This window comes from Parasteatoda tepidariorum, chromosome 5 (genome assembly GCF_043381705.1).
Source record: "Parasteatoda tepidariorum isolate YZ-2023 chromosome 5, CAS_Ptep_4.0, whole genome shotgun sequence".
In the NCBI taxonomy this organism is placed as follows: Eukaryota; Metazoa; Arthropoda; class Arachnida; order Araneae; family Theridiidae; genus Parasteatoda; species Parasteatoda tepidariorum.
The window spans coordinates 78,541,435-78,566,028 of record NC_092208.1 but is presented as its reverse complement, the minus strand read 5'-3'; the positions used below and the strand labels follow the sequence as shown (position 1 = coordinate 78,566,028).

The 24,594-nt window shown below is 29.8% G+C and overlaps 2 protein-coding genes across 3 annotated transcripts in view; both read left to right on the top strand.

The window, feature by feature from the left end:
• The first annotated feature begins 2,953 nt into the window (after positions 1 to 2,953).
• LOC107443218 (slit homolog 3 protein) lies at positions 2,954 to 10,420 on the top strand. The gene is made up of 3 exons (XM_016057011.3): positions 2,954 to 3,696; positions 8,963 to 9,111; positions 10,197 to 10,420. The coding sequence occupies exons 1-3, from the start codon at positions 3,047 to 3,049 to the stop codon at positions 10,343 to 10,345; spliced, it is 948 nt and encodes a 315-aa protein (XP_015912497.3). The 5' UTR covers positions 2,954 to 3,046; the 3' UTR covers positions 10,346 to 10,420.
• Positions 10,421 to 15,019: 4,599 nt separating this feature from the next.
• The window catches only part of LOC139425539 (leucine-rich repeat and fibronectin type-III domain-containing protein 5-like), a 25,329-nt gene continuing 15,754 nt past the window's right edge, over positions 15,020 to 24,594 (top strand). Inside the window, exons 1-3 of one of the 2 annotated variants that reach the window (XR_011636741.1) lie at positions 15,020 to 16,093; positions 17,402 to 17,550; positions 19,613 to 19,810. Coding sequence is in view for 1 of the 2 variants with exons in the window: in XM_071180658.1 (XP_071036759.1) it covers positions 15,438 to 16,093; positions 17,402 to 17,550; positions 19,613 to 19,758 (951 nt within the window). In the remaining variant the exon portion in view is untranslated. Of the gene's footprint in view, positions 16,094 to 17,401; positions 17,551 to 19,612; positions 19,843 to 24,594 lie in introns of those variants that run through there. The other variant, XM_071180658.1, reaches the window with a different exon arrangement.

The window sequence follows — 24,594 nt, the reverse complement described above, 5'->3', positions numbered from 1 at the left end:
GGTGAACTGATTAACGACGGTTAAAAAATATTATAATCAAGCCCTATCTTGTAATGTGATAAGTTTCGAACTATTTGAAAATAGTTTTATCTAAATGTTTATAAACTTGGTTAGAATATGATCATATTTAAAAAGGGAAATTGAAATTATGACCGATTTTCACGAATTTAAAAATCTAATCTCACCATAAAGGTACAAACAATATTTTTTTCTTGTATAGTTTAAAGATAGGTTCTATTTTGAAATTGTGGAAGAAAAAAAATTATGATAAATAAAAAATTGCTATCAATTGAAAAGTGCATAAGTGACGAAAAAATTGGAGAGAACAATAACCCTTACCCTTAACTACACTCTTGTTTAACATTGTTTGCGAGTCTACAATTTTAAAAGAAAATGTTTTACTGTATAATTGAAGATGTCACAAAGAAGGCTGTTTTTTGAAGGCTCCGTCGTAATATGAAATAATGCTTTTTTTATAACTGCTGTGAGTTTGCTACTGTTACTCATGACTGTAAGGTCAAATTTAGCATATCTTTTTCTTCCTCTATTGTGACTCTTTTATGTTAATTTTGTGATTCATTTGTGTTAATCAGTATCAAATTTGACAAGACTGTGCAGCAAACAAGGCTACTTCTATTAATCCATTTTCACTGTCACGCATTACTTTTATAAAACACCGGTGCATAGCCATGAGTTAAAAAGGTAGCAACTTTTTTCAAAATTGGCAGCATTATCGAATCAAGTAAACTTGAAAGCTTTTTTAGTGACTTTATAAAAGTTTCATTTTGAGATAGCAAAAATCCATGCAAAGAATAAAACATATGAAGCGAAATATAGGAAATATTTGATTAAGTTAACCTTATTATTTAAGCTGTTACATGATTTTAAAAAAAAGAACCAAGAAAATTTAAAGTCACTTTATTTGGTAGAAAATTGAAAACAAAGGAGAGAGAGAGAGAGAAAGAAAAACNGAGAGAGAGAGAGAGAGAGAGAGAGAGAGAGAGAGAGAGAGAGAGAGAGAGAGAGAGAAAGAAAAAGAGAAACTTTTCGCCCTTTTATTATTTTTTTCTTTATGCGCATTTGTGAATTTTGGTCACAAAACATATTATTGCCTCACACTAAACTCGTGGACACGAACTTTGCAATATTCAGAGTACAAATTTACTTTGAGAATAATGATAAATATTTATATATGCTATTTCGTTGAAGTTATTATTATTATTATTTTGAAAAATGTACCTCCCAACATCTCTCGATTCATCAGAAGATTTTCATTGCAGATTAAAAATGGTAGTAAATTTTATAGTTTAACATTAAACTTGATATATATATATATATATATATATCTAGTTTAACATTAAACTTGATATATATACATATATAAACATTTAACGTTGCTAAAAACATTTAGCATAAATGTTTTACCAGTCTCATTTATAGCTTGTATAATATTTTTAACTTGTATATATTGCAATTCATATTAAAATCTAATTTGTGACTACTTAAAAAGTTAACAAAAATGTTTGTTTCATTCCAATACAGTTTTAATTCATTTCAAAACTAAATGGTTGAAAGCATATAATTTTTATCTGGATATAAAATATGCATTTTGTACATTCATCCAATTCTTGAATTAGTTCTAAAGAATTAAAGTTTAGCTTTCTTAAATGCAAATTTAATAACTTTTTGTAATCACAAAATCAATTGTTGTATATTATTTCAAGTTAGAAGTAATTTCTATCTGAGCTAGCTCATGTTTCCAAAGTGAATCGTCAGTTGAATTCATCAAAATTTTAAAGCCAACATCACACCATTACTTCTTATTACAGTTTTGTATTTTAGTATTAAAAGCATTTTTTTATTTTTGTGCTCTTTATTTCTCAAAATTTTGCTTATTTTTCTTAATCCTTTTTTTTCTAAAAGAACTTGTAATGATTTTCTTCTTCTTTTTAACATTTCTTTAAGTTCAACGATGCTTACTTAAAAAACAGGACGATTACATTTCATGATTTATCTATTCTTCCCTTCATATTCCTCTTAAGCTTATCTGTTGTATTTTAAATTAAATTCAACTAAAATTCACAGTTGAAATTTTTAAACTTTTTCATTACATTTTGGTAGGTACTTATTAAGACATTTTCTTCTTTAAAAATGGTTACAGTCAGAACTGCTGTGGACTATTATTACATTCATGATTCATCATATTCATTATTTAAATAAATAATTATAACATTCTGGGAATAATAAAATGTAAAATTAAGTGAAATATTTTTTTATTTAATGTCGCTTTAAATTAATATTTATGTTTCTCTTAAATTTAATACAGTATGACTTACACAAAAATATTTTGCACAATTTATTGGCTGAAAATATTGAGAGTGATTTTCTGAAAGTAAAGGCTTTAATTTGGCGTACTTACGCCCGTAAGTACGCCAAACTATACTTCACCAGTAAGTAAGGTTACAACAAGTGTTCAAAATCCTTTCTGCGCTCTACTTCCCTGAAGTTTTGTCAATTAGCATGATGTTAATGAATTAAGCTAATGAAATTTTTGAAATAATAAATAAATTGTTTCACTTTTACTACCATTTTCCATATTCTTATGTATCCTTTTAAACTCTGTTTCTGTGCCGTACTTCTATCTGTATATTACTAACTAGGAATTCTTATAAAATTCTCTGAGGAATGAAACTATAATATTTTAGCGATTTTTCTCCTATTTTTTTATTTTGTATTTTTCAATTTTCATTAAAAAGTTTCCTACATAAAATTTTACTGCTTTAAGTTTCTCAGAAAAAATTGTTAAATTACAATTATTTCATCGAAACAGTGAATTATNGCAAAAAAGGTAAGGTGAGAAACGCAACTTTTAACAAAAGGAAAAAAAAAATAGATAACACACGAAGTAACAATAATCTTTTTCTTTTACGATAAGAAATAATATCATTCTAACAGCTGCTTTTAAGTGTTCCTAAAAAATAAGATAGAAACAGCGATTTATATCTGCATTTAAAATCCTACAAACTTTTCAAGATACGAATCTGACATGCTCGTTTTTTACGTGGTCGTTTCAGCCTTATGTTTTCTTTCGGAATGTTACCAACTGCAAGAAGATTCTCCAACCTGCAGAAGAATTGGATATATAACGAAATGTTCCAGAATAGATAATCCAGACAATTTGAGAAAAACTTATCACAAATTATTACAAAATGAATTTTCTTCTAAAACTGAGGATGTCGAAGTGTTTGAACTAACAATGTCTCACTTTTCGTACATTCCTCATGATTTGTTGAAAGATCATAACAAAATATATAAAATAATGATAAATAGCACTACTTTAATGTCTCTGAGTGATACAGAAACGGCCTTTGTTGGGGCAGAAAAAAGAGTCCAGATCTTTGTAATGCAGCATTGTGTCTTGTTTGAGGATTTCGATTGGAGCCAACTACGAAACATGAAACAGCTGGAAGAAATCGTGCTGATAGATATTGGTTTAGAATACATTGATATTGATGCGAATTTCACCCATTGGATTTATTTAGAGTTCTTAACTATAAAATACAACAGCATTTCATACATAAGTGACCAGGCATTTTCCAAATTTGTTAATCTTAAACAATTAGTATTAACTGGCAACAATATATCGACGTTGAAGAGAAGCATGTTTCCGAACTTACTCTCATGGATTGATTTGTCGTAAGTCCTTTTTGTATACTTAAGCATGTAAATAAATTTAAGTAATACATAAATTAGTCTAAAAGTCATTATACATTACAGTAAGTTACGTATATCTTATTATCAAATGTATTTTCGTGTTCTTCACTTTTTACATATCATAATAGTTCTATAAAAATAGAGTTTAGAACGTCCACATCATAAAATTTTTTTAACTTGTTGCAAACTGTTAAGTATGCTCCTCTTAGTAAGTGGTAAAAAGTTTCCTGACTGTGCGTGACAGCTTTTGATAAAGTTGAAGGAATGATGGGAGAAAAATACATAATACTTTTTATCCAAATGGAGTATTGTATTTAATGTGATTTTTGGACTGAATTGAAAGAAATCATCCCAGAGAAAATCGAATTAATCTGGAAGTTATAAACGCTTTATATACAAAAAAATACAATTTTGTACCTGTATTAATTTACTCGTATGACATTTCTCTCTAAGGGAGGTATTATTGTTTATATATTATTGTAAGCTAAATCTAATGAAATCGAACACGAGTCAATAGGACTCATAGCTCAGAAGTTGCAAGGATTTTTGTTTATACAAATATGCTAGTTTCAACTTTTATTTATTGATGCATCTGAAATTGATGTATAGTAGCTGATTCAAAAGACGAAATTGAAGACAATTGAGTGCGACAAAACCCAAATCTATGGAGTAAATAATTTAGAAGTGATAAGGGTTTGTTTATTCAAAATAAGTCCAAAAATAGTTTTTTATTTATTTATACAGATTCATCTTTTGCATTTTTTGAACGATATGTTCCACAAACTAATGTGATTGGTCTCTCTCTGTTCACTAATACATAAATCGTCCGCATATAAGATAACTTGCAAGATGTGCAAATAGGAACAAGTATAAAGTTGTATTTTTCTACAAAAGCATTTTTACCTTCTAAATTTGTTGATATTCGATTCAGCATTAAAATTGCCTGAAAATGAAATTTCTATACTCCGATTGCGTAAATTGTACTTTTTTTTTAACATGAATTACCTATTACCGTGTGTTTGTTCTCATTAGACTCAGTGTTATAAAGCATAATAAGCTATCTTTTATGCTCCGTGATAGCTATGTCACATGTGTATGTACAAGTACAAAATTGTACATTTTACACATAAATCTTTCAGCTGTTTTTTAAAAGATCTGTAGCAGTATGAAATGATGCTTTTTGTAAACAATAAGTTATTTTCATCATTGATGTGAGTTTGTAAAGTTACTCATGACTGTTATTCTATGTTTATCCTATCTTTAGCTAGCGCTATTCTCCATGTTTATTCTGAAAATAGCACAAAACGTCAATATGTAGGAAAGCCACAGTTTAGAGAAAAGAAACCGTGTTTGTCGTCTGATATTTTAATATTTAAAAATTGACTGCATTTCTGTATTATCTGGGCTCATAAAAAACTGTACAAAATGGAAATAAAGTATTGATTTCGATAATTTTATTCTAGGTTGGAGAAAATCTCCAAATGGGCGATTTTTTTTTAAAAAAAAGTTTAATTATTTTAGATCCTTTTGGTAGTTAATTTGCCAGTTCTAAAGCCTAGATACCGTCATTCGGGGCTACTTTGTGCAGGATTTCACCGTTTTTGAACTTTGACATGTAAAAAAACTATGTTAATTCAAACTTTATTTAAATTTATCGATATTGTATTCATAACTGGACTCAAACGAGTGAATTTGATCAATATTGGCATTATTTGTATGTAATATTTACGAATAATAAGTCAAAACATACTTTGCACAAAGTAGCACCCAAATGGGGCTACTTTGTGCAGCGATAGGAATTCAGATTAATAATCATGTTTTTAGTAAAATATTGATATAAAATTGTTAAAAAAGTTAATTGTTGACATTTTTAAAGACAAAAACATCAAGATATGTAAAGATATTAGTTTGAAAATAATTTTCAGCGTTAAAAAACCATTTTTTTTGAAGAATTTTTTCTTAAAAAGAATGTTTATTTCAAAACATTTGAGTTTAAACAAAAGGAAACCATATACATTTTTAAACATTGAAATGGATGAAATTTTAAAAATAATAATTATTACATATTCATTAACATTTATAATATTGTTAAATTTGAACATAACATCCTTGAATGAACATGACAGAACTTGCTCTTCAGTTTCTGTCAAAATTACCCGATGTCCTATAAAATATATTTTTATGTGTTAAATCGTTTGATTAAGTCATTAGAAAAATCTTTGTAGAAGAAAAATAATAGTTTACCAGGAAGTTTCACGTGTTTCTTGTGAATTTTATTAGAGATAGTATTTCTGTGGATTTTGTACTTCCGAGAAGCTTCTGCAATCGACATACCACCAGCAACTGCTTGCAAACATTGTTGCAGCTTTTCTAAAGTGTAATCACGGTAGTTTCTCGTTCCAGGTATTTTTTTATAACGTCTGACCATTTTTCTGTCGAAAAAAAAAACGAATGAAACTTTGCACAAAGTAGCCCCAAAGTGCATTTTTTTTCATTTTCCGTTTATTTGTTATTAATTTTCAAATTTTTTTAACGCTAACATGATATAATTGTTTATTAATATATAAATAAAAAATTTTGCACTTACGACAATTGTTTTATCAACGTCTTTGCATTTCACAGCTAAAGTTTCCACGCACACTTTTCGACATCCGACGTCCTCGGAAAGTTGTTGACATTGGATGAACGAAACACACTCTGAGATTGTTTTAAAATTCGAATTTTTTTTTGTAGTAATAGAAGAGACTTCTATCTTCAAATTCCACGCATTTTTAGCGTGAAATAAACATAATACTGAATAGCAGCACTTGAAAATGCCAAATTCGAATTTGCACAAAGTAGCCCCCGCTGCGGTAATTCTTTTCAACTCGATGGCACATATAATTTAAAATTAAAGCTTTGCATCAAGTATAAAGCACTTTAATTGTGGCTTTTTTAATTTTCCCTGGAGAAAGAGCTATGAAAAGCCTTTTTAACTATTTGTTTAATCGTCTCGGGCTCAGTACATTCAATTTTGTTTGAAAAACTGCATCAGAAGCCCTGGCAGTTTAGCCCTGGTACTTTTTTCCCCAATTTGTCTCCTATCTTTTCTCCCGACAAAACATGATGATCTATATTGTACACACTAGAATATTTACATTTGAATAGCCATGTTTCGGCAATTTTTGAGAGCTATCAGCACAATACTTTATTAAGTTACATGCAATAAGTATTCGAAGACAAAAATGCACGTACTTTTTCTAACACTTTTTAATGTCGTTTTCTTGTTTAGAGATTCGATTTAAGCCTTATCTTAAGCAATTTTTTTTTCTCAGTGAAATGAAGGCTAAGTTAGATAATGATTTAATAGTTTTATTTCCTCACATTTTAGATATAATTTAAATTTTTTTTAACCCGAAAAAATTATAAATAAAATATTAAAATGATGACGAAGATGTCAGAGCCCGCCGAACATTGATGGAAGGGCTCAGCTCCATACTGTATAATCTTTAACAGATGAGACCAAAAAACCAACGATTATTATAAGGGTTGTTATGGTTAAGGTTTAAAAAAAAAAATTTTAAAAAAGGCAATTTTCAAAAAATGGTGGTCTTTTAAAAAAAAGGACAATAAAAGTGATTTTTTTGGATTTTAAGCATAGGTAAAAAAAAAATTGAAATTTCGGAAAAATGGAAGTATAGCCATTTCGCTGATTAAAACTATAGCAACATAAATTCGTTAATAATTTTCGAAGTGACCAAAATCGATCGAGTTATTTTCCCGTAATCCAAATGATAATAAAAAAAAAAATTCTTTTAAAGGACATTTTTTTTTACCCATCGGCAAAATGGGTGTTGTTTTGGGTTTGAGGTGGTGGGCACCTTGTTTGGACGTCATCACACTTTTCAACTGTGCTCAAGAGTAATAGTAAACAGTGCGCTAATAGTAAACATACGTCGTCACTGCATGCGTTGCTATGGCGACCGCTGCTGTTTGATAATTTTTTAGAATTCTTTTTTTTCCCGCTTTAATTTTGTTATGCATTAAGTTGGTTAGTTTATTTTTGAGATATGCGGCCAGAGAGATCCCATATATACTTCTTGAGTTGCGAATAAAAGAGAATTTCATCATTTGAACGATATTTTTGTTTTTATTGTTTTAATTAGGAATCAGAAATTCTTACCGACAGTTCAAACTGGATCTTCAATACTAATTCAGATAAATATCACAAATAAAGAGGGTTCCAAATTAATTGACACGGTCCCAAATGTGAGAGTTGAAGCAAGAAAAAAAAAAAACAGTGCCAAGGTCAAAACTTACCGAGGCTGAAAAAGTTATAGCCAAAGAGCGAAGACAGGAAAAATAATTAGACAGCAACCATTTTGACAATGGGTAACCTGTGATAGTCTTTCAGCAATCACTATTTTTTTATACTTTTTATTTAATTTTTTTAAAGCATCAAATCATTTATATACGGGTTTTTTTTGGGACTTATCTTTAATCTGCTATACCTAGATCATAAAGCACGCCTTCCCCGAAAGCATACATTTTGTTGGCATACACAACTTTCTTCAGCGGAGCAGATGGAGGAAGCGCTTCTCCATCTGCTCATCTATGCTGGAGGAAGAGGAGCGATGCTCCTAGAGTACAAGACGATCCGCGCTGCGTCTTTTTAACAGTTTAAGTTTTTTGCAAAACTTAAACTGTTCCCAATTCCAATACTCATGACATCTTACAAGCTGGCAATCACCATGAAATCATCGTTGAAGATCACCGTAGTCGAATAATTGACAATTTCTGTCAGATCTCAACTGGAAAAGATATATTTTGGAGAAAATGCCAAAATAAGAAAATTTAGCGATTCGTTATTGTTTTGAATATTCTCACAACACATCTTTCCAATAAACTGTCATTTGATAGGTCTTGGTAAATTGCATCCTCGACGACATGGAATGGTCTGTCCATTGATCGCGTTTTGCAACTATATCAAATAGTTTTCAGACAAAGCAGTTCCGCTCACATATGCTCCAAAATCAAAATATGCCATAAAAAGAATTTTTTGAATTTTTTAGACCAGACCCTAGATATTTTACTCTTTCGGGAGGGCACTTTCACCCATCGTTTATATCTAGTTTTAATCTTCTCTGTTTCTTACTAACGGTGAGAAATTTAATACAGTTAACAATGAAAAGTGGGTTGTATAACAGTATTTAACCACAGAAATATTGAAAACTACTTTTAAAACTAAATATTGTTTTTATATTTTCAGTCGCAACAAAATTTCTTCTCTACCATTTGATCTTTTCACAAACATGCCAAATCTAAAATTGCTTAATTTGGATAAAAATGGTTTTCAAACTCTTGACCAGACACTGTTTGCTCCCATCTGGAAGAACATAGATGTGTTTCATACAGCAGGTACCTACTATATTTGTATTTTTTAAATATTATTTTTTAAATATCTTAATTTAGATAGAAATGGTTCCCAAACTCTTGATCGCTCACTGTTCGCACCCTTCTAAAAGAAATTTTTTCTGCTTAATATTTGTAGAAGGTACTATATTTGTTTTTTTAATATTATTATTTAAATATTTGCTTTCATTTTGTATAAAGTGCTGAATGATTTATCTTTGGTATTGCATCAAAAAGATTATCTTTCAATTAAAGTAAAAGGAACTATGTGAACACTAGCATGGCAATTATTAATTTCGTGTTAGATTAAAAAAAATAAACCTTGTATTTTTGTTTTAATCATTTACGGTGAAATGTTGCTAGTCTGGCAACATTTAATACAAAAATGCTTCAGCCATTAGAAATATTTGACTATTTGCTTCCAAACGTTTAGCTATTTTAGCTACCCCTATTCCTCAAATAACAAATATTTAGAGCATGCTTCTTCAATAAGAATACACGAGGAGGTCGTAGTAGTGTCGCCTACCTAGAATTTGCAGCCTTAATTTGCAATTCCGTGAAAGAGTTAAGTTCTTGAAAATAATTTTGTATGAGTTTCCGTTGATATTTCATATCTTGTATCCCTTTGACTAGTTCCTTCTTTCAGTTTTGATAATTGTTTCTTTCAATTAATTATTCAAAAAAGAAACTGTGTACGCTGTTCTGACCTATATTAATTCCTCTTTAATACAAACATTTAAAATATTCTGATTTTGTTTTGAAAAATAATCTTGCATGAATTTTTCCTAATATAATTATGATGCAAAAAAATGTTGAAAAATAAGCAACAAGAACGTATGAATAAGAAATTAAAATTACAAATTTTGGTATTTAAACTCAATCTAAATTAAAAGGATTTGAACTCCGTGCAACAGTAACAGAGTGGTTTAAATCACGATTTGAATGATTTTAAGATCAGAATTTTGAAATAAAAACTTTGTATATATACATAATTTTTTTTTCAATGTTGTTTTTTATTGTTGTATTCTGTTGTTTTATTTGAGATCGATATTTTATTGAAGTATATTGCTTCTTTACTTTCAATTCTCCAGGTAATCCATTGATATGCGATTGTAGAATAAAGTGGATACTTCTTCATCGTTTTCCGGAGGCTGGATTTTTCGGAAAATGCGTGGAACCAAATGAATTGAAGGGAAGACATTTGAGATCTTTAAAACACTTAGAACTTTCGTGCTTCTGAAAAAATGGCTCTAAATTTAATGTATCTTATTTGAATCTAATTATATTTTCTTGGAGAATAAAAGGTTAACAGATATTCTTTTATTTTGTTTTTCACTGACATAACCTAGAAAATGTGCAATCTATATATTTTTTATAACACATTTGTACACTGCCATCAACCCGTTGACATTTTAATTCGAAAAGCGTTAGCAACAAAAACCAATCAGATATTGTTTACGGCGAATTAACACTAGTTCCAGCTATTACTATTAATGTTTTCAACGGTCCATAGTATAACATAAGATACTTCATAACAGTGTGGATTTCCGACCATTTCATTTTCAACGATATTCATTTCTAAGAAATATTTAATATTTTTAGAACTTTCAAGGATTTTTCTTAAATAAACGAGGTGCGTTACGTTCCAAAAATAAAAAGATTGAATATTAACATTTTCCATCACGTTCTTTAAAAGGGAAGATTAATAATTATTTTCAGATGCAAGAATACAAGAAAAAAAAATCCAGCTTCAATTTTTTTTGTTTATTTACATATCTCCAAAACTGCGATTATAATGTTATAAATTCTCTTAGATTCAACGCAAATGTAAACAATGGGCTCTTTGAAATAATAATCACGAAAACATCAAAAATCAAATATAAACTAAAGTATAAGAATTAAAATGACTGAAGTTTCAAATTACAATAATGAAACACCAAATAATTCTTAACGAAATTGTCAGTAGTCGCTAAAATAAGGAAGCTACCAGTGGGAGAACAACATGTCCTTCAACTTTGAAACTATCACAGACTGGTGGTGAATGGGATGCCTACAAGTGAGGTATACTATAGCCTACGTCACAGGTTGTGTTATTCCTACTAAATTTAACCCATGAACAGAATTTTCTGCGAGCCTAACTTCAAGCCACAAATAAACAAACGAAGTGTTTGATCGTTTAAATAGCTGCTCGCCAGATTTTATTGCATTATAAAGAAAAGTAATTGATATTCGATTTTTGATTAATAATTGATTTATGTGGATAGTGGCATAGAATTTAGCATTGCGTCATGGTAAATGTTATTCCTACTAAGTGGAAGTAGTTGTGTTTTTTTTTTATATTATACCCAATTGATAGGCTTCGGCGCGCAAGAGCACGTAGTGAGCATATCATATGTCTAATCGGGTGAATTCTCACCGAATTATCAAAAACATTCTCACAAAATTATCTTCATCGAAGCTGATGCTTTACATCCGGCGTTCAGTACTATTTCATACAGTTTTACAACTCATGGTTTTAGCCCTCTGGGGGTAAAGACCTTAAAACAAAACTTACAAAAGTTACTTTTCTCAACAACTGAAATTTAGAATAGTGTGATTAAGAAAAATATGTGAACTGTTTGCAATTTCAAATTAATATTGAAATGCAAACTTCAGTGTTCAAAAAAGTATACAAAAGCTAGACGTTAAGAACGTATCCAATGCGCGAGCAGGGAGCGAAGTCTGCTAGTTTTTTGTAATCTCTTCGAACTGAATTAAAAAAATGTGATCATCGTAGAACTTCGTTACCATCGAAACCATCGTGATACTTTGTTCTTTTCTTTTCTCTTTTCGTAATCTGCATTACGTTTTTTTTTTCAGTTTTACTTGCTCGATTATTCTTGTATGTTTTTAATTTTATTGTTAAATTTTATTAAAGTTATGTTTAAATTTAGCTTATCTCCCTTTTGTTATCTTTGGCGACAGCCTTATAATAAACGCAACCGATTTCTCGCCAAAGATAAGTGGTGACCCGGTTTTTTGGAATTAGCCCCTCTATTCCAGTTTGTGGATTGAATTCTTCACATATGCAATTGTGTAACATCAAAATTTTTCGTTGAAATTTTCCAGAATACTTTGAAATATGCCATTGCCGGAAGATGATAGTTCAAAAGCAGTACCAGTGTCGGAAATATCACGAATAGAAGTCAAACCTCCACCTTTACACCACACTAAACATGCAGACTTATAATAAACGCAACCGATTTCTTGCCAAAACTTTATATTTCTAATTTAACACAAAGAGAGCCATGAAGCTATGTAGAACAAAATGAAAATAATTATGCATCGAAGTTGCGGGGTAAACAAAACAAAAACATATCACTCATGGTTACAATGAAATACATAAACAAATAATAAATCTAAGTTAAGTAAGTTAAAGACGCAGACTAGAAAGAATTATACTTAACTCGATGTGCGATACGACACTTTATTTAATTCACTTTACTTTAATAAACATTTAAGCTTATGTGGAGAAACTTAGCTCAACTTTAACACGCCATTTTGCTTACAAACGATCAGCTGGAGCTGGCGGCATAGGTCATGTGTGTTGGTATATGTGTATATGCGTTGGTATATGTCTTCTTCTTGAAGCGCAAGTTCCCAATTCTTTTCTCTTAATATGACAAGGTGCAACGCAGTTTTCATTGTTAAATTATAGAAGGCAGCAGAGAAAATCAGATTCGAATTTAACTTTGCAAATATACAAAGGAGCGCAGCGAATTGTTAAGTTAATTTCGAATAATATATGTTGTTAAAATTGACAATATAATTAACTATAGAGTTCACCCTTAATAATTATTAAGTCAAATTGATTTATGAACTTCCTGAAGAGAATTATTGTTTGCTTTTACTTCAAAATGCTTTCTACCTTGATATCTTATCTTAATATTAAATCTTTTCTTAATATTAATTTAAGAATTTAGCGTTAATAACCTAAGACAACATAATTTTTGCGAAAATTGATTGGATTAAGTATGGAAGCTGAAAAAAAAATGTTATGGGGCAACAGGCGAAGACGGATTGCTTATGATAGAAAAATTCCAGTCGTATATTATTTGATGTATGCACATTGATCATTATTTTCAAGTTTTTTTTCTTTTTTTAAAAAAAGCAAAGATCATTCTGTTAAAAAAAATTATAATTATTATAAATTTATGTAAGCACATTTTGCAAGTTTTTTAATCTTATCAAAATACACAACTACCTAATTTTGAAAAGCAATTCGCGTAATCAAAAAAAAAAATATAAAAAAATAAAATAAAATAAAAAAAATTAAGTGAGAAAAATAAAGGGCGTGAGACAATGAGAAGAATTTAAAGTGAAGCAAATGTGCTCGTTAACGGTATGTATAAGTAAACTTATGTCTTTATAACAATTAAGAGAGAATTATAGTTATTTATAAAAATTTCAACGTATATGTTAAAATGTTTTATCTGGTAAAATTTAATCTCTTTTTCATTGTTCCCGTATTATTACTTTTGACATGAACTCAAGAACAAGCATATAAATTAAAGATCCAGAAAGAAATTAACCTTTTTGCAATAATCGGTCAGTATTTAAAAGAAAACATAGATCAAGAATTTTCTGAAAAAGCCCTTAATATAAAACTAGTTTTCGAATAAATTCGAATTTTGAAAAAGAAGCCACAACTTATTTTTTATTATATAAATGAAAATTATCATTTTATCTTATCTTTTATCCTATTTCAACGCTTTAATTATTTGCCAGTGGTCCATTAAACTACAAGATTAACAGATAATGATTATAAAGCTAATAATAATCAATCGTTATTTTTTTTTATTTCATACTACTCCTATTACATTATTTTACAAACTTTCCTTATTTGAAGTTTATGTACTGCACTTTTTGCGCAGAAAATCAGTATGAAATTTAAAGATAAACACCCAAAACAATGGCAGAGCCCCCTTGCCGTTTGGCTAATCGTAGGAGATTTTAAGGTTTTCTAATCTATGTAACGCAAATACAAGTTAGTTCCTTTCAAAAGTTCCCTACGAAGGCAAATTTCTCTCAATACTTGATCCAGGATGTCTCTTGTCTTCTGAGTTGGGCTCAAAATTACAAGGATATGGAGTTAAACATTGGTAGTTGTAAACTGAAAATTCGGTCGGCTGTTCAACGACGGTTAAAAAAATACAATAAAATATTTTATAGAAGCTATGATAGAGCGTTCGCCTTCCAATGAGGTGAACTGGGTTCGAATACCATCGATGGCTGGTTGATACGAATTCCGAACTTGGTTTCACCGTGCTGACACTAAATATCCAGAGTGATAGATAGATCATAAGTTGGATTCCCTAGGCCGTGAGGTTAATCGTAAGACATTTTCGTGGTTTTGCACTCCATGCAACAGAAAAGCGGGTGAGTTTCTTCAAAAAGTCCTTCTCGAAGGCAAATTTCTCCCAATGCTTGATCCAGGAGAGCCCTTTCCTTTAAGGGAACTTGGAAGACTTAGTGACTCCGACAGATTTAACGCGCACCAGTCACCATTGAATACACGGAGATAGTTCGACCAGTGGGATTCAAACTCACGATCTCACAAACACGAGCCTGTCAACGTCTTACCAACTAGGCTTTCCCGGCCCTAAAACTGGCCTTCTGAAAAGAATGCTCGATGGCTCAGGGGATAGAGTGTTCAATGAGGTGTGTAAGTTCCTTTGTCTTCTGTATCGGGTTTAAAATTACAAAGCTACGGAGTTGAACATTGATAGTCGCAAACTCAGAATTGGGTCTGCTGTATAGCACAGATCATAAAATATCTTAGAGTGGGAATGGTAATTTCACCTTTATTTTATCTTATATTATTATAACTAACTAAATCTTGTTATTATTACAAATAATAATATTTGATATTATTAATTATACTCTCTCATTCATTAAAATAAAAATAATTGAGCGACTTTTGAACACGAGATGAAATAATTTCAATTTTCATCACTTTATCATACATTATATGCATACATTGAATATCTTTCCAAAGACGAATATTTAATGACAGAGGTTCCGGGAGGCGATTTAAATTTCGAAAGGGTGCCACAAGTTTTTATATTATTTAATGTTAAATACATGAGTAAAATCGCAAGAAATAGTTCCAAATTTCTTTATTATTTTGCTTGAAGATATTTTATTGTTTACTCGATTATTATATACTTCACTTTCAATCCAGTAGTCAGATTATCTGTTGTATCTTATTATCTGTTCTTAAAATTGAGATAAAATGGACCATATGCCTAGGTTTCAGTTTATCGCATAGACATTCAAGTTTAAAGTCAATCATGACTGTTTTCAACAGTGTTATTTTAATTTTATGTTTCTCCGTGCAATGTATTCAAATGAAACAAGCAGCCTCATTCTGCGCAAGAACCATCAACACAATATACGGTTACGAAATAGAATGCTCAGGAATTGATAATCCCGATAATCTAAGAAAAGCTTTTTATAAGTCTAATGAAGGTAACTCGCTCACAGGATCTGAAACGGTGACTATATCGGATTCTGACTTTTCGTACATTCCTCATGATTTGTTCCAAGATTTTAAGATAGATACGATAATAATAAAGAGTACTACTCTTTCCTCTCTCAGTGATACGGACACAGCTTTTGATGGATTAGAGAAAGATTTAAGAGTTATCGAAATACGTGATTCCTTTCTTTTTAAGGACTTAGATTGGTGTCAGTTGAGAAATTTGAAAAGAGTGTTCCATATTCAATTAAATAACATTGGATTGGAGTATATTGATAGTGACGTGAGTTGTGCTTCCTATGTGGAATTTTTATACCTAGGAAGCAACAGAATTTCGTACATTAGTGATCAGGCATTCGCATCATTTGCTCAACTTTGGAAAGTAGATTTACAAGAAAACAAGATTTCAGAGATGAAGAGAGGCATGCTTCCGAATCCAGCAAAGAAACTTTATATGATTAATTTAAGGTAATACATTTTTATTGATAAAAAATTTGTTGTATTAATTTGAAATTACTTGAATTAATTCATAATGAATTTAATTAATTAAAAATGAATTGAATCAGACAATAATTAATTGAAGTAATTAAATTAATTAATAATTTAATAATTTATTGAATCAACGATTAATTGAATTAATAATTAATTAAATTAATTATTAATTAAATTATTTAATAATTTAATTTATTAATAATTAATTAAATAAAGAAATACTTAATTAAATTGATTAATAATTAATCAAATTAACAACAATAAGAAACGATTTTAGACCATTTTCTCTTTATGATATTGTATACAGATATACGAAAACAAGTATGATTGAATTCGTTTAAAATCTTGTTGCATTTATAATTAAATGTTATGTTTTAGGTGCATGTACTATTATTATTTAAAAAAAATAATGTAAGTTTCATAAAATGTCCAGTTCCTATTCATTTTCCTTGTATTGCAAAATAAAAGAAAGAAGTGTATGGTAAAAATGGTGTATATCGTCGAAGTACAAGAATCTCAAAATTAATAGTAATAAATAAATTAAAAATTCTACCCAGAGACAAACTGTTAAGTACCCTCCACTTAGTAAAGGGCGAAAAGTCACCCCAAAACGCGCGTTTCGTTACTTTGAAATGAAAGAGACTAAAACATGTCAATAAGACAAATAATTCAGAATTTGCAAAGATTTTCATGACGGAGACTTGCAATTATTTACATTTTTAAATTTTCTTTCTTAGTAGCTCTCTAGTTAAAAAAAATTTTGTAGTTGATCTCTAGTAAAAAAAAAATGGTGCATTAGCTCTTAAGTAAAAAATTGTTGCCGTAGCTCTCTAGTAAAAAATTTTGTAGTATCTCTCTAGTAAAAACATTGTTGTAGTAGCTCTCTAGTAGAAAAATTATTGTGGCAGCTCTCTAGTAAAAAAATTGTTGTAGTAGGTATCTAGTAATAAAATTTTTTGTAATAGCTCTGTAGTAAAAAAAAAGTCAATTATCGATATCTGTCTAATTTTTTCATGGATTTCCTTCATAATTTATTTGTGTGGCTTTTATACTTATTTCAATTAATCATCGCACTATAAAGTTAATTTCAAAAATGGTCGAAGCCCAAACATCCACCAAAAAAATTTCTACCTTGAAGTAGCTTTTTATTCTCTTCTTAGTAAATGGTAAGAAGTTGCAGGATTCACTAGCCTTAGGTGCGAGGGTTTTTACACCAAGTAAATTTTCTTAAAAAAATTTTTCTTACTTTGAAAATTAAAAATTAATTTGTTTTCGTGTTTTTAGTTCCAATCAAATCTCTTCTCTCCCAAAGGACTTTTTCACAAACATGCCAAAGTTGGAAAAGATTAATTTGAGTGAAAATAACTTCCATATACTTGACGAGACTCTATATGCTCCTGTCTGGAAAGAAGTTATTTCACTTTCGTTATCAGGTAAAAACATTTTTGTTTCCTTTCTCACAAAACACTAGACACAAAATTCTTTTTTTCAAAACCAATACTGTTAAATGCATTGTAAGAATTACATATTTAACTTTTACTGTAATAAAAAATAAAAATATGTTTGGTTAACATTAACGTCATTTTTTTTTATTTATGTAAAACAACTACTATTCAGTTTCTGTGTGCACTGTTATTAAAGTGAAAAAAAAAATTTTTTTTTTTGAATATTTGCAAAATTGTTCTGGTTTAAAGTTTCAAACAACATTTTGGAATGCAAGCTCATCTCGTGACTTACTGAATACTTGTTCGTCATTCGGAGTAAAAAAGTAGATAATTAATAAATCGGTATTAGTTAACACCACGCGAATAATGCGCAAAACTGAATGTCACACGACCCCCTAATAATATCTATATTTTTCATGATTATCTTCCCTAGCCATTGACTTTACATTATTCAATTAAGCAAAAATTCATTATATCAAAACAGAGATCAACTGTACTCAGTATCATTTATCATCTAAAAGTGATGCTACTGAGCACCGCCACTGTATCAACATTGATAGAAGTTGCCACAATCAAGTAATTTTGCTCTTTGCTATGTAACTTTTCTTTTTAAAATTTAATTTCTGTTGATATAAAGTTAAATAAATTTATAGAGACACTCTTTAAAAGTGCAGCTATAAAAAATATAGCTTCACACTTTTAAGCTATTATTTCGGTGACGTCACCTCACGTTGATTTTGATTATGCTTACCTGACGTAATCAATTGGGTACCTGCAAGTGACGTTGCGCGTGGGTGTCTTATTGGCTGCGGAATCGTCGCATTTGCTTATCCCATGATTCAGCAGTCAATTAGGATCGATATCTGCGTGTGAAATCCTTGCTTGCAGGGTTGGGCTGTCACCCGGAGAGCCAGGTTATAAGGGAGCCAAGCGAGACACGGATTTAATGTTCTCTAAATTATTGATTTCCTCCTTTTTTAATATATTGTTTGTTTGAGCAGTGGTGGCTCAGGGGATAGAGCTTTCGCCTTCCAAAGAGGTGTACTGGGCTCGAATCACAGCAATGGCTGGTCCATACGAATTCTGCACCCGGCTCTTACCGACCACACTGCTGATGTAAAATATATTCAGTGGTAGATGGATCATGGGCTACAGTATTTTTGCTGTCTGGCTTACAGTGGGAGGTTTTCGTGGTCCTCTCCGTGTAATGCAAATGCGGATTTGTACCATCAAAACTCTTCCGCGAAGGCAAATTTCTCCGAATAATTGATCCAGGAGTTCCCTAGTCTTTTGGAATTGTTTCAAAATTATAAGGCTACGGATTTAAACATTAGCAGTTGTATGCCCAAAATACGGTTCACAGACGGTTATAAAATAAAATATGGTTTGGTTGAAAAAGAAATTTATTGGTTTTTATTTTTTAATTATTCATTCACAAATTAACTTTCTTATGGTTAAAAATTTTCTAAGCGAAAGTTAAATTTAAGCTTTACGCAAATATTCCCTAAGAGGTAATGCATGGCAAAAACAGAGATGGGACTAGACCTTACTACTTTGTTCTTTCGGTACTTATCTGTTTTAATGGCTATAAAAAACTCAATATCTCAATGATTACATTAATCAGCCGATCTAATTACAATAATAATCCGAATCCATCGAAAATAAGATATCTTTATTCAGAGAAAAGTACGTTTTTGTGTCTGATTTTGTTGCTTAAAATATTGTCTGAACTAAATAATTAGCATATTTGAGATCACCTCTTTGAGCCATTGAGATAGAGTCTTAGAAAGGGAAAATTTGATCATTAGACTTAAAGTTATTGAGTGTGGTACGTTTTATTTTTGATACATTGTACATAAGAAGTACTTAATACTACACCTGTTGTCTACTATACAAACAGTACCCATTTCTATAAATAACTTAGCATCACTGAGGTCAATGACTATTTGGCAATTTATTTACAGCTCCTCAAAGTGTATAATCAATTGTTTATAGGCAGAAGATAATGTTTTCTTTTACTTTATTGTTGCTTTTATTTTTCTTTCTACAGGCAATCCGTTGAGATGTGATTGCAGAATGAAGTGGTTGCTCAATCTAAAGTTTCCGTTTTCTACCACTGGAACGTGTGTGGAGCCAATTGAACTGAACGGAAGAGATATAATTTCTCTAAATAGGTTAGAACTTTGGTGTTTCTAGAAAAAAAAAGCTCAAATAGTAAATTATACAATTGAAATCCTTTTACAACAATGTACAAATAGCTCAATAAAAGCATTCCAACTATTTCTGAATCTTGTATATTTGTAATAATATAATAGTTAAAATAGAGAGTCAAATAAATTCTACCACATTAGAAATTATGTAATTCTGCCATTACTAAAGTATTGTTATTTAGTAATAGGGTACTTCAAGAAGAGGAAGATCAAAAATACCTACACTAGTGTCCAATGACGTCAAGGCCAGCTGATAATTTATAAGCAAAATGGTGCGTTCAAGTTGTGCTAAGTTTCTCCATGTAAGTAGGAATGTTAATTAATGTGAAGTAAATTAAATACAGCACCGCATCAAACATTAAATTTGTTGAAATACATTTCTTTCTCGTTTACGTCTTTTACTTAACTTACATTTATTATTTGTTCACATATTTTACTGTAACCGTGATATATTTTTATTTCGTGTGCTTCGATGCATGATTAGTTTGTTTAGATTCTGCATGGCTTTCTGTTAAGTAAGAAATATATAGTGAAGGAATTTAAATCTTAGTGAAATAATAGAGAATGTGTAGCTTAAGAGAATTGATATTTGACAGGCTTAGCTTACTCAAAATTAATGGAAAGAGCAGTTGCGAACGTAAACAAATACCACGTTTCAACTACCAATCAGAATCGAGAACTCCTCACTACGTCACCTTCAAGTTGTATTTTCTCACGCAAAATTATGTTTTTTAAAATGATGCAAAAAATTGCATATCTTACTATTCAAAAAATTTTCTACCAATAATATATAAAATTATAAAAAGTAATAAATATTTAATAAAAAGTATATTTTACATGGAAGTATCTTAGAATAAATGTATTTCATAATTGTGTGGAAAATCTTTTTAATTCACCTAAAAAGTACTTAAGATATTATAGCGAAATAAGCAAAAAATTACATTGAGGGGTCAAAATGTTTGAGCGTCCTCGTGACCAAACTATTGGGATCATATTTACCAGATTGGGGCTACCCCCAATATTTTAATGGTCAGAAATTCGAATTCAAAAATTCATGGGCAGAAATCAAAAGCCCAAACAAAGATAAGTTTAATTAGAGAACGCGCATTTTTGTGCCTGATTTTGTAACTCATTATATCATCCGCACTTACTAATTATGTTATTTGAGTTCATCTCCTTTAAACCGTTAAAAATTAGTCCTAGAACGTGAAAATTCGATTATTAGATCAAAAGTTATTCAGGGTGGTCCATTTTTTGGAGCACTGTATATTGGGTAAAACTTAGTAAAAATTATTGATTACAAAATGACTCATATTTATAAACTTGTACTTATACATGGAGTTTAATTTTTTCTGCGAACGTTGTAATTATTCCCTTAAAATATATGTACTGGAAAGCATTCAATACGCTTAATTTTGTGCCCTCACTTTCCACGTCCAAATACTTTCCTTATGATTCGATTAAGATCTATTAGAGAACATAAATAATTCTGTTTAATAACGCTTTTAAAAAAAATCATTTTAAAATAAAGGTATATTAATATATTAAATTTAAAACGTATCTTAATATTTTAACTTATCAAGCAAGTTGGTATATTAAACACAATTATGCATTAAGCTGATCTCTAATTTTCAAGTAATTCAACGGATTTCTTTTTTCTGTAATTTATTGAAATATATAAATGTAATTTGCACCACACAATAAATATTGAGGAGCTCAGTGGAAGAAGTAGGTAAGTGAGTTTGATTAGATAAGCTTAGAAGTTTATATACTGAGAAAAAATGCATGTTTAAAACCACCAGAATGTAATAAAGTAAACATTTGCTTGGCTCTATGGGAACATCAAAAATGTCAATAATTTTTACCAAAACACTTTGGTATTGATTTTGTTAAAATTAACAATGAACAATGGTTTTATAATTTGGAATAAAATTTAGAGTTTTATCATTATCAATTTTAAGCTTTAGGGAATCGGCAAAAAAACCCCATTTAATCGGTTAAACTTACTTTTCAGTATTGTATTTTTACCATATGTTTGGTAAAACTATATTTTTATAAAAACAGAATTTCTTATAAACCGTTACCATATGAGTGGAAATATTACCAAATAAATAATTTAAATACCGAATATTTTGGTTTAATTTACCATAAATGTCATTACCGTACTGTAATTTTACAATAATTGTTTCTCTATGTACGTTCATTGTTTTCGTTACTTAATTCAATCTTTATTTATTTAGTATATTTATATAAACTCATAAAATTTTTGTTTGTAAATGTATTTGTTCCTAGCGCTTTCTCAACAGAGGATATGATGATCAATAGCATATTATAAAATTATATTGAATTTAATTAATTTTTATAAATTAATTTAAATTTAATTACTTTTAATTTTTCAATATATAGAATTTTATTAATTTTCATTAATTTTGACTAGATCATGTCTAAAATCATGTTTTGCTCAATTGAATAGCGTAAAGCCATCAGAAAAAAGGAACAAATATTTAAAAATTTCAAAAAAAAAAAAAAAAAAAAACTGGAATTTAATTGAAATTGTTTTAACTTGAAATTTCTTAATTGTGTCAATATATCTCTATCAATGTTTGAATATTTTCGTAGCGTAAACCAATGCCGATTTAATGATTATTTAGTTTCATTTCAAATATTAGAAAAGAACGAGTATTCCGTTACTAACGGTAATAATATATTAAAAAGTTTCACAAAATAATGTATGTTTTCCATGTGACTTAGCTGAGAAAAAATAACGAAATTCATTAATTGAGCAATATATCTGAAACACCACCATTTTCGAAACAGAAACAATAAAATTATACGTGACAGTGACATTAGAGTGAAAGTGAAATTACATTATAAGAAAGTGAAATTACATTACGGCGTCAGAAATATATTGCAACTCGCTGCTCTTAGCAAGATAATCATTCATTGAGAAATAATTTTATGGAAGATAGCAGATTTCTTATCACTCATATGTACTTTTACACATTTCATAATATTTTTTTTTATATTTTCATTAAAAAGCCACATGGCTTTATGGTTAAAAAACCCAGAATAGAACCCTGGTTTGTAGAACTCTTCTTAAATTTAGGATTTAAGCTCCTCGAACTTTTGAAAACACATCATACGACGCTACCTTCATTCCGTCTAAGCGGCCATAAATTTTATATAAATTGTTTCTTAATAATATAATTATACTTACACAATCCCTAAAACATGAACCTCCCTTTAATTTCAATATTTTATCAAATGCACTGTTTATAAAACTCTTTTTGTTTATAAAACTCTGTTTATAAAACTCTTCACCGCGCCCCATAGTGAACTGATCGTAAAGAATGATCGATGAGCTTTCAAAAGATGGCTCTGGCTGTTATGAATGTTTCATAGTGACAGCTGATTTCGGTGGTTTCAGAGAGGTTAAACATCTGTCAATAATCGTAAGTTTATATCGCTTTTAGTTTCATACAAAAATCCTGTTTTTCACTTTGTCAAATATGTCGAGTTTTGTGGTAATTAATCAGCTTTTGCGGGATGTTTTATGTTTCTGCTTTAATTCGTGGAAGGAAAGTGCAGCCGAAGCTCATCGAATGCTTGTAGAAGTTTATGGTGACAATGCTCCAACTGATAAATCATGAAGGGAATGGTTTAGACGTTTCAATAATGGTGAATGGTGTTGTATACTGTGAGCTGCTACAACTTGGCCAATCCATTACGGGTGATCGGTATAGGCTACAATTGATTCGTTTGAGCCGTGCATTACGAGAAAAACTACCGGAATACGAGCAAAGATATGACAAAGTCATGACGAGTTATTCCTCTGCATGATTACGGTTTGCCTCATGTCGTAAAAAATTATATGGAAGCGCTCAAGTCGATACGAGTGGTCGATACGAATTCTAGACCCAGCTTGCAACGATCACAGTGCTGACGTAAAATATCCTCGGTGGTAGACGGATCATATTCGGCTGTTAGGTAGACGACTGTTGAACGATGGTTATAGAATAGAATAGAATGATCGGGTATTGAAAATCCAGATAATACAAGGAAAGCTTTTTGTAAGCTTAATAAAGGTATCTCGCCTGAAATTATTCCTGGGTATATCATTTGTTCTGACTTTTCGTACATTTATCACGATTTTTTCTATGATCACGCGAAAACAAATGAAATTAAAATTAGACGAAGAACTTAGTGATAGCGGCAGGGCGTTTGAAAGACAGGGCTTGTGAAGTTAAGACGTTTTTCGATTGACAATTTTTTTTTTCTTTTTCAGGGATTTTGACTAGTATGAACAGCAAAATTTGATTGCATTAATATAATTTTACTCGAAAAACATTGGATTGGAGTGCATTAAAATGGATGTGAATGCTGTTTATAATCTGATGTCATTATATCTGAGTAGAAATAATTTTCGTACATAAGTGATGAAGCATTTGCATCATTTATTCATCTGTGAACCATTGGGTTAATCGGAAACAAAATATCCGAGGTGAAAAAAAGTATGGTGTCTTATTCGAGAATGGAATTATAAAATATCATGCTAATGAAATTAGATTGATATTAATGAACTAAGCTAATTTAATTGTTATTAATTGTTATTTCACAGAAACAGTCAAATATACAAATGACAGTCGGTATTTAAACTGTAAGGAATAAATTAGTGACTGTTTTCACTTAATACTGTTAAACAACCTGAATTGTATGCACTCCAGCTTTTTTTTTAAATATATATTTTCTTAAAAATATTTTAATTTAAAATAAATAATTAAAATATTTCCTTTTTGTCTTTGTTGTGCAATATATATATATA